Source organism: Electrona antarctica, assembly GCF_951216825.1.
Source record: "Electrona antarctica genome assembly, chromosome: 7".
NCBI classification, from domain to species: Eukaryota; Metazoa; Chordata; class Actinopteri; order Myctophiformes; family Myctophidae; genus Electrona; species Electrona antarctica.
In genome coordinates, this window is record NC_136812.1 from 56,457,202 (window position 1) to 56,468,522 (window position 11,321).

Consider the following 11,321-nt stretch of genomic DNA (forward strand, 5'->3'; position numbering starts at 1 on the left):
CACACACTTTTTCTTTTTTGGGGGTGGTGTTACAGCGTGACACAGACTAGTAATCGCTCACTGCATTCGCAATCACTGCGTTCGCAATAACTCCTACACATTTTGTCCAAATATCACAAATGCTATTATTCTGGTGGTCTGTTCCAGACCCACAGGAACGCACCCAGGGTGCCGGCCCGGTTCCGGCAAGCCGCCCCGCGTCTGAAACGGTTGAGACATGACAGAGTTACCGTGTGGGGGTCCCTCTACTGTACTGTACTGTACTATCACTGTACTGTACTGGCACCCCCGAAAGCATCATATATACAGTTAATACGTACGTGTGTGTGTGTGTTAGGTTGCGCACAGGTGGTGAAAAACAACCATGCTGTTTTCGTGCTCATACCCACCCACCCACCCAGCCACACACTTCAAAAAGACAAGAGTACAAAACACTGATGTTGGCCTCCAAAGCAGTGTTGTTTTTGGCGGCACATTTAGATTTTAGTTTTAGTCATAGTCTCTTGAATAGCTTTCAGTTAGTTTTAGTCTCATTTTAGTCTCCTGGAATGTTTTAGTGTTTAGTCTAGTCTAAATCTACAGTTGATTTAGTAGAGTGATGCCGTCGCAGCACGACGCGTTGTGAGCTTGTAGATTGGCTATTTTCAGCATGCAACCAAGTGTAAAATAACTTATACTGGATCTCTTGTCCACTAGTCCCTTCCTAACATTTTAGACTAGTTTTTATTTGTTGATGAAATTGTCAGTATATTTAGTCTTAGTTTTAGTCATCATAGCTTAGTTTTCATTTAGTTTCCATTTAGTTTTTGTCAGTGGAAAAAGGTGGCCGACGAACATTTTTCGTCTTACTTTTAGTCGACGAAATCAACACTGCTCCAAAGCAACCAAAGGTATGTCATAAGAGTACAACTTATCTTTGTTCTTTTCAGACAATGCAGCAGCATAGACAGCAGAACATTCAAAACAACAAAACCACAGCAAGCACAGCACGATAATAACAATATAAATATAAAAATGAGATTATCGTAGCCTAAGGGCCGATTCATACTCCTATCTTAGAGCCGAATAAAAGTCGGTTCGGCTCTGTAGAGCCTACAATGTGACGTCATTTGAGGTTCGGGGGGGCGGGTACCGTCCTAAAGTCGGCTCTTCGGTGCTACTGAAAATTTCTGACGAGCCGAAATCATTTCGGCACTACAGCGCCAAAACAGCGGTAAAATAGGAGTATGAATCGGCCCTTAGTCTTAACGACCAATCGACCATGCATGTTAAAATGTAATTTGAATAATTTCAATGTACATAATATTTTTTTTATGATATTATTCTTATAATGTTCATACAAATGATAGACTCTTGGTTTACCTGAAGCACTACACCGTCTCTACACATTTTATGTTTTACCCTGTGTGTAACTTGCTTACTGTAATCGCTCTGGATTTACTCATTTTGGGCGGGAACCCCTTTTGGTGTTTTAAACATTATGTTATAATTTAGCTATTGAAAAATAGCAGATCTACAAGCTCATAGCACGCCACCGAGTGGCGCGCTACGAGCTTGTAGGTCTGCTATTTTTGAAAAATCGTGAAAATATTTATTTCAGAAAACTGGAGGATTTAGAAGATTTTTTTTAAATTCTGAGGTCAGGCCTAAATGGGTTAATAAGTGTGTCTGCTGTGCATGTGTGTGTGTGTGCGTGTGTGTGCATGTGCGTGCGTGTACCGGCTTGGAAACAGCAACAGCAACTGTCTTGTGGACACTGGGAGGAGCAGCTAATCTGATGATGGTCACCTTGTCATCCTTTCTGGCAGGCGTCTTGTTGTCCCCGACATGTGCCCCCTGATGGACACACACGGTTACTGCACATTGTAATAAAGACATGACAAGAAAGCACACATCCTCCTCACTATATTAAACGTTATTTTATTGAAAAGCTTACCATGTAATTAAAACATAAGAAAGTGCCATATTAAGCAGCTAGAGTGTTGATCGATTCTGTCTGAACATAGCCTCGGTACCCAGGCTTTTATTTTCATTCAAAAAATGAAAGCCTGGGAGAACGAGAGACATTTCCTGGTCTAGTAGGAGTGGGAGTGAACTACAGTGCAGAGGGGGCAGCGCTAGAGTGGGAGTGAACTACAGTGCAGAGGGGGTGGGGCTAGAGGAGTGGGAGTGAACTACAGTGCAGAGGGGGCGGGGCTAGAGGAGTGGGAGTGAACTACAGTGCAGAGGGGGCGGGGCTAGATGAGTGGGAGTGAACTACAGTGCAGAGGGGGCGGGGCTAGATGAGTGGGAGTGAACTACAGTGCAGAGGGGGCGGGGCTAGATGAGTGGGAGTGAACTACAGTGCAGAGGGGGCAGGGCTAGAGGAGTGGGAGTGAACTACAGCACAGATGGGGCGGGGCTAGATGAGTGGGAGTGAACTACAGCACATAGGGGGCGGGGCTAGAAGAGTGGGAGTGAACTACAGCGCAGATGGGGGCGGGGCTAGGAGTGGGAGTGAACTACAGTGCAGAGGGGGTGGGGCTACAGGAGTGGACTACAGTGCAGATGGGGGCGGGGCTATGATGGTCTAATAGTCTAGGTACAGACAGTATAGTCTATAGGTACAGACCTGTACTATAGTAGTCTATAGGTACAGACAATAGGTACAGACCTGTACAGACAGTACTGTCTCTAGGTACAGACAGTACAGTCTATAGGTACAGACCTGTACTATAGTAGTCTATAGGTATAGTCTATAGGTACAGACAGTAGTCTATAGGTACATACCTGTACAGGTGCAGATGGTGGTCTGGGTTCAGGGGCGCTGGCGGCTCGCTGTCCCTGCTGGACCTGGACCAAAGCCTGCTGGGAGACCAGCATCAGCTGACCACTCTCACTGCGGATCAACACCATCCCTGAAACACAACACACACACACGCAAAATGTGGGGTTTTTAATGGGGGCACTCCCTCATTATAAAAGTACAAACTGGTGTGTATGTTCACATGACCTGATGAAGATCAAATAGATTTATATAATTCTCTATAAATAACTACTTTCTTGTACCTGTGGTGCCTCCATCCATTATCCGCTGGAAAAATAGTATAACAACTAACAAAGCAATGACTAACACCAAACCAAACAATTAACCACTTTTGACTCAGTTGAGAGACACCCCCTAGGGCTCTAAGGCCTGCTAATGCAGTCACATCAAGTCAAATCCGTTTTTTATCCCAGCGGTTTGACTCGTATGGATATATAAAGAATCAACTGAGAAAACGCTAATGTTACAGCCGCCGAATTATTAACATTTTCGCTAGAAACAGACTATCAAATATGATACATGAGACTATTTAAAATTAAACTTCTGAGACCCTGGACCAGGGGATGAGCGAGTGACGTCAGTACAGATTTCACTGTCTGTCTGGCGTCCGCTGTAATGCTGACATAATGAAGTGACATTATTCCTATACAACAAAACGTGTGTTGCACTATTGTTCTCTCTCTTTTCCGTCCGCTCTGTTGTTTTCTTTCTTTTGCTCTCGTTTGGTTCTCTCTCTCTCTCTCTCTCTCTCTCTCTCTCAAACGAAAATACTGTCCAAACGTCACTTGCAGCGCTCGGGTCGCGCTGAAAGTGACGTTTGGACAGTTTGATACCGGTATTAGGGATGCCAGAAAGTGACCATCAGCCAAATCGAATAATCGACAGCTCTGCCGATTAATAATCGATTAATTGATTTTTTAAAAATGTTTTAATCAATATCAGATAAAACTTTTAAGATTTTATATTATGCACATGCCATGGTCACATAACCATTATATGTTGAGTGCATGCTTTGATGGTTACAGTTTTATAATCAGTTTTGATGAGTAAACCTTTGTGGAGATCTCAGTTCTCATTATATGCTAGTTACTGCCATTCAGGATGGAAAATGAAATCCATTTGGATTTGGGGAGAAGTAGTTTCATAAGGGGCTGGTATGAAGTACTTGATAGAAACAGAAAACGTTCAGTTCACTAGTCTACACTCTACTCTACAACTGCCTTCATTTCATCTGATTGTCTGTCTGGCAGGCACTTAATCGTTTACCCGCCAGGAACATAGGAATATTAACACGTAGAATCTTGTAGCCTGCCACAAACGGAAAAGCCGTTTTAACAGCGATGTATTCATTAATGCATGTTTTAATACGATCGTATCGAAATCTACCGTCCGTTAGCTTTGTTATGCTTCTGACACAATGGGCGCGGCCATTTTGAAAATGTGCGCGCATCCACTAACATTGCCGGCTCTGTTTTCAGACGGCTTTATCTCACAGAAGCGACATTGCAGAGGACGCTTTGTCCCAGACAAGCGTTTTCAACGGCCTGTAGCAGGCGCTGTGATACTCGCGGTCCACTTTTTCCACCACCGACCGAGAGAACGAGCACCAGCTTCGTCAACACACACGGAATGGTTTCATAGTAAAATGCAATACGGATATTTGGCTCTTCAAAGTAAGTGTCACGCGTGATTAAACCATGGCAATACGCAATCGAGGGATTAATTAATGGCGGCAGTTATTGTGTTTAACAAGCGATCGTTAAGAGAGAGGGGCAGAGAAGAGTGGCTTTGCTCAACTTGATTTATACTTATATTCTCCACTCTGATGAAGGTACATGTTCGATATATCATGCAGCCTTACTTATTAGCCTATATTCTGGCTATTCTCTGGATGTGACTCAAGTCACATTTGAAAAAAAGATGTGACCTGTCTGCATTTAGACTTATTTAAGCAAATCGGATTTCTATCTTGAAGTGACACAGATCTGATTCAGGCTAGATTTGGCTGCCAGTGTAAATCAGGCCTAATACTATTAGGCGCGCGCACGCACGCACGCACGCACACACGCACATGCACACACACCACCTTGAATGTTCCTACAAAGGAGAATTGAGACTGACCTGCTGGAATTTGGAAGTTGGCTGGAAGCTGTGCAGTGGCAGATTGCGCCGAGGGTCTTGTAGTCACAGTGATGGTCCGGGGACTCGCAGTGGCAGATTGCGGCAAGGGTCTCGTGGCCACAGTGATGGTCCGGGGACTTGCAGTGGCAGGTTGCGGCGGGGGTCTCGTGGACACAGTGATGGTCCGGGGACTCGCCATGGGAGGTTGTGGCAGGGTTCTCGTGGCCACTGTGATGGTCTGGGGACTCGCCATGGCAGGTTGTGGTGGGGGTCTCGTGGACACAGTGATGGTCTGGGGACTCGCCATGGCAGGTTGTGGCAGGGTTCTCGTGGCCACTGTGATGGCCTGGGGACTCGCAGTCCTCGGCAGAGCGATCACCATGGTCCTTCCTGGGGCCAGCGGTGTCCAAGGTGGCCTGACGAGCTGTGCCATTCGCCCGGCGCTTAGAGCTGTAGCTGTGTCACGATTACAAGTTTGAAGTTGTTGAAGTGCAAATAAATAGTAATTTAACTGCGTTTGTCGTTGCAACATTGGGAATCAAAGTTCTGTTTGGGCGTTTTAAGGCCAGTCGACAACGATGCAACTCCTTGCAACAAAACAGTTTTAAGGCCAGTCCACACTGATGCAACTGCCATTGGGGGATAATGGTTGCAAGGAGTTGCATTGGTGTGGAGTCTACTGGACTGGCAGGAATTATTAGGCAGATTGCAGGGCAGATTATGACAAATACATTGGTTATTTGATTTTTTTATTTTGATTTCCACTACTTTTGAAAAAGTTTTTTTAACATATAAATGACTATGACGATTTAAGGAAATAATTGCGATTATCTCAAATAATTGCGATTATCTCAAATAATTGCGATTAAGACGATTATGTAACAATTGTGAACGGCCAAGCAGTAGTGTTGATTTCGTCGACTAAAAATGTTCGTCGGCTACCTTTTTTCACTGACGAAGACTAAAGAAAAACTAAAGAATAACTAAGCTACGATGACTAAAACTAAATATACTGAAATATAAAGTAGAAGGGACTAGTGGAGAAGAGATCCCTTTTAGGCTTGGTTGCACTAATATATAAACAAGCTCACGATGCGTTGTGAGCTTGTAGATCAGCTATTTTCAGAGTGCAACCAAGTGTGAAATCAGGCATTACGACGACATTAAGGCCCCCGCCAAAACACATTTTAGCCGACAAAATCAACTCTAAAATAAGACCAAAACTAGACTTTCAAATCACATTTCAGATGACAAAAATGTGATGAAAGCTAAAGTTGAATTGTATTCGAAAGACTAGGACTAAAACATATATATATATAAAAAAAACTAAATCAAAATGGTTGCCGTCAAAATCAAACCACTGCCTTACCAGTGCTGCCACTCGCACCTGGAGTGGGAACCCTGGATACGATGCACACGGAAGTTGGAGTGGTGGTGGTGGCGGCGGCTTGAGGCCCTGCAGCTGCACTCGTTGCCGTCCTCTTTGGAGCCGCGGCGGTGCTGCCGCAGCTGCTGCTGCTGCTGCTAGCGTTTCTCTGGACCGCGGCTGTGCCTCCGCTAGATGTGCAGGCGGTAGAGACCGCAACGTGGTGGAAACCAGTCGCTTTGACCTGGATACTCGGTTCCGCTTTGGGCCCTGCAACGTCCTCCAACGTGCCAGCGGGCGGCGGTCTCTCTGTGGCCGCTGGTAGGCCAGCGGGGGGCTGCGATCTCTCTGTGGCCGCCGGTAGGCCACCGGGGGGCTGTGGGGTCTCTGTGGCCGCCGGTAGGCCACCGGGGGGCTGTGGTCTCTCTATGGCCGCCGGTAGGCCAGTGGGGGGCTGTGGTCTCTCTGTGGCCGCCGGTAGACCACCGGGGGGCTGTGGTCTCTCTGTGGCCGCTGGTAGGCCAGCGGGGGGCTGTGGTCTCTCTGTGGCCGCCGGTAGGCCAGCGGGGGGCTGCGGTCTCTCCGTGGCCGCCGGTAGGCCAACGGGGGGCTGTGGTCTCTCCGTGGCCGCCCGTAGCTCACCGGGGAGCTGTGGTCTCTCTGTGGCCGTCGGTAGGCCAACGGGGGGCTGCGGTCTCTCCGTGGCCGCCCGTAGCTCACCGGGGAGCTGTGGTCTCTCTGTGGCCGTCGGTAGGCCACCGGGGGGCTGTGGTCTCTCTGTGGCCGTCGGTAGGCCACCGGGGGGCTGCGGTCTCTCTGGGGCTGCCGGTAGGCCAGCATGGGGCTGTGGTCTCTCTGTGGCCGCCGGTAGCTCACTGGGGGGGATCACAGACGTCTCCACTAGCATGGAGGGACCACCGTCCATCCCCTGACAGGTCTGCTCGGCCTGAACAGGCGTCTCAGCGGGCGGCTTGTTTGCCGACATTTGGGTTGTTTCTAAAAAATAAAAAAGGAAAATTGCAGGCTATTTTAGATACATTTGTCACTTGTACTTATACTTATACTTGTCACGTGCGCTCGATCGTCATACGTGTACAGTGCAACGTTGGTGTGGCATGCACGACTAACTTCAGGAGAAAAACATTTTTTTGTGGTTTGTTTGATTGTTTGTTTTATTAATCTAAAACGAGTTAATAGCACAGGCAGACTCTTCACATACTGGAGCATGACTGAAATAAATGTCAGAGCTGAAATCATGTAAACATGTATACAGTAAATATGAAATAAATGCTTAAACATGTAGCTAGGTGTAATGTTAGAGTCCACACTCACAGAAGTGAACCTTTCAAGCCTGTTTCTCAAGTCGCTGTTTCTCTATAAGCCATATCTCCAAAACTGGTGGGTCAAAAGCTTTGATTCGCCGCTTGACAAAACGAAAATAAAAATTAAATCAATGACTTAGCCTCGGTCAGAAACGGTCACATATACATAGCCTACCGGTACAATACCAAGATAGAATATGAGTAGGGTAGCAGAAATAAGTAATACAATGTAAATAATATCTATAAAATGTGCAAGTGACTATGTGACAATACAAGTAAAATAAGTAGTAAAGACAATGCAGAATTTGGTCTTTCCTTTTTTTTGCAACTCTAGATTTTTTTATAATGGGATGAATCTAGAGTTGCAATACCCTCCATTGACTCCCCATTCATCCAATTTGGTTTGCGATCTGCTTGTCTGTAACGACGTTAAACTCACCAACATTGCAGCTGTAGTCCAAGCTTGAATTATCCTCTTTCAATCTGCCGAGCTTGTTTTTCATAAAAGTCCACCGTAGACATGTTATGAGCTACTTTGTCAAGAAATTCTGTGCAGGTGATTATTGCAAGTGCTGGAGTTTGGAAGCACTCGTCGTAAGTCACTGAACGGCCCTGCGTACCACCTGTTTCGAATTTGCACATAATGCTGGAGGCAGCAGCGCGACCCGGTAACAAAAACGAGTGCTTCCAAACTGCAACACTTAGAAAAAGAATCACCTGCAGAGGATGTCTTGACAGAAAGTAGCTCATAACATGTCTACGGGGGATTTTTATGAAAAACAAGCTCGGCAGATTGAAAGAGGATAATTCAACCTTGGCGTAGAGCTGCAATGTTGGTGAGTTTAACGTCGTTTAAGAAAACCAAATTGGATGAGTGGGGAGTCAATGGAGGGTATTGCAACTCTAGATTCATCCCATTATAAAATAAATCTAGAGTTGCAAATTGCGGCTAGTCTTTCCTGGGCTTCTGAGGTACGATGTATCTAGAACTATGTTGCAGTCACAAACATATCATTCATTTCAGGTGGGGTGGGGTTCGGGTGTAACCTTGGGGGGCGTGTTTTTTTTTCTCCATGAAGCGTTATTTTTAGATGTATTTATTTATTATTATTTCATTAACAAAGATAAATAAATACACAAAAATGAGGGTCGAAAAAGAACTCACTTTTCAATGAGTGTAACAGCTACTTATTAAAAACTGTCTAGGGTGCATTCAAATATGGAGATACACTATTTCTGCCAGACATGTAGCAACAGCACACAAACTAATCCAATATAACAACATATAATAAACAGAATATAACACGGGGGAATAAAGAAATGCAGCAGAGTGATGATCAAGGCTATGCACAGTGTAAAAAAACCCAGTATGTGATTAAATATAGCAAATATAGGAGCCAAATGAATGCAAAGCAAACACTATGTGCAAAGGTATAATTAGGCATTTGTCAAAAATATGAAAGACAAGACAGACAGACAGACAGACGGGAAGAGTGCAGATTAATCCAGTTTGTTTTGTTCTTGTAGGCCTACATCATTTATTTTCGATTTCAACTCGTTTTGTATGATATCTTTGCAGTAGTGTTGTATTATTTGTATGTCATTAAAATGTTTGGGTGAATTGAGTGCTATTAGACTGCTAAGGAGGAGGACCCCTGATGGAAACAAGCCTAGCCCGTCTCCGGACCCCCCGGGTTGAGCTCCTTTGGACCTACCGCGTAGGGTCCGGTCTCACCGGCTTCAAGCGACATGGGATGCAATCTGATTTACCCTGACTTAGCCCTGTGCTGCGGTGTGGGTGTCACGCTGACATATTCCAAAAGAACCATATGAACGCTATAGGAGACAACGAACCTTCTGACCCCCCCCCGCGAACGGCTCAGAAGCCGTTAAGTATTTTTAATGTTTGTACGACCGTTTTGGCAGCTCTGAAATTCTCTCTTGTTGACATCCCATTGTACCGCCTCCAGCAGCTCGGTTGGCTAGCTGCGCCTCCCTACGCGCCTCGTAGGCGCAGCTAGCCAACCGAGATGTCAACAAGGAGGGACCGAAGAGAGAATTTCAGAGCTGCCAAACGGTCGTACAAACATTAAAAATACTTAACGGCTTCTGTGCCGTTCGGGGGGGGGGTGAGAGGGTTCGTTGTATCCTATAGCGTGCATAGGCTATGCTTCTTTTGGAATATGTCAGCGTGACACCCACACCGCAGCACAGGGGTAAGTCAGGGGAAATCAGATTGCATCCCATGTCGCTTGAATCTGGTGAGAAGGAACCCTACATAAAGTCATCAAAATGTCAGAAACTTTAACGTAGGGTTCCGAAAGGAGCTAGAAACAAGCCATGATGATGGTGCTTTTTCTTCTTGGGATTCAAGCCTTTTAAGCAGAGCTTGTATTGAATTTATAGCCCTGGAACATGATTGTCATGATCATGAATATGATGAATTGAACAAGGTGGACCCGCTTGTAAACAAATGCAATGCCTTATTATTAACAGTTAACAGTTTTTGTATTGAGTTGTGCTTGCCTTGAAATGTACAGTATTTGTTAATAAATACTTCAATGAATATACCTGCCTCATGACGTGAACAATATGGATTCATAGTGAGCCTGACACAACACAACTGTTGTCTGAACTGCGTGTCTTTTGCAAACTGTTAAAGTATTGAATCAATTCACCTAAAATGCCTTTTTTTTAACAGACCACATGAACCCCAGCGTTCTCTGGCCAAGTTCACAGCGCAGGTATATATCCGACACAAATAGGAGTTTGTGTGTAAATGAAGAAGACAGCAGCTCACACACACAACACGAGCTGCTGTTCTCTTACCAGAGTCGATGACGCACAAACACTGCTGTTGATTTGTTATTGTTTTCACGTGTGATCGATCATCATGGTCAAACTTCTGCTCTGATAGTGTGGGGGGGAGCGGTGATTGGCTCCTTAAGCAAAAAAAACGCGACAGCCAGCCAACCGGGATGGTTTAAAATGGATCCACCTCCCATAGCCTGGAGGGACAGTTTGCCATGGTTACTTTGACAGACTTCAGTCAAGTGTTTTTTTCCCCTTACAGCACCACTTTTGATTGGATAGGGGCTGGATCCCATATCTCGGAAGGACGCAAAGTAAAGGCGAGAGTTTGATTGATTGAAATATTTTATTAACAGTTTGCAGAATTACAGGGAGATTAGAGAGAGAGGGGGGGAGAGAGAGAGAGAGAGAGAGAGAGAGAGAGGGAGGGAGAGATGGACAGAGATGGGCAAAATACATTGAAAATGTATTTTGTTACAAAATACAAATACTGGGTCACAGAATGTATTTAAATACAAAATACAAATACTGGTCTGAGAAATGTATTTGAGATACAAATACGTATTTTGTATTTTGAAAATACATGAAAATACATTTTCATTAAAATGTATATAATGATAAGTAAATTCATAATTAATTGCCAAATATTAAATGAATGACCTCTCAGAATGTCTAATACATTGAAGGTTATTAAGAATGATACACTTTATATTTTAAGCAAATCAATGTGCTATAACTGTATCAAACAGGACCCACAAAGGAATGGATTGGCCATCTGATTCATCACTGTCACTCCTCTTTGACTTCTACCTCAAGAAAAATGTAGAAAGAGATTGATTGATTGATTGATTGATTGATTGATTGATTGATTGATTAGGCCTACCACCAATTTACA

General features: G+C 44.8%; 1 protein-coding gene across 5 annotated transcripts in view; it reads right to left on the bottom strand.

Moving 5' to 3' along the window:
* LOC306927016 (transcription initiation factor TFIID subunit 4B-like) overlaps positions 1–10,519 on the bottom strand; it is a 30,445-nt gene extending 19,926 nt beyond the window's left edge. Inside the window, exons 1-6 of one of the 5 annotated variants that reach the window (XM_079506590.1) lie at positions 10,445–10,512; positions 7,626–7,716; positions 6,297–7,289; positions 4,928–5,383; positions 2,770–2,897; positions 1,720–1,836 (exon numbers count right to left, since the gene is read on the bottom strand). In XM_079506590.1, coding sequence (XP_079362716.1) covers positions 1,720–1,836; positions 2,770–2,897; positions 4,928–5,383; positions 6,297–7,278 — 1,683 coding nt within the window. In that variant the 5' untranslated portion in view covers positions 7,279–7,289; positions 7,626–7,716; positions 10,445–10,512. The other 4 variants (XM_079506591.1, XM_079506593.1, XM_079506589.1 and 1 more) reach the window with 4 other exon arrangements.
* Between the last annotated feature and the right edge of the window lie 802 nt (positions 10,520–11,321).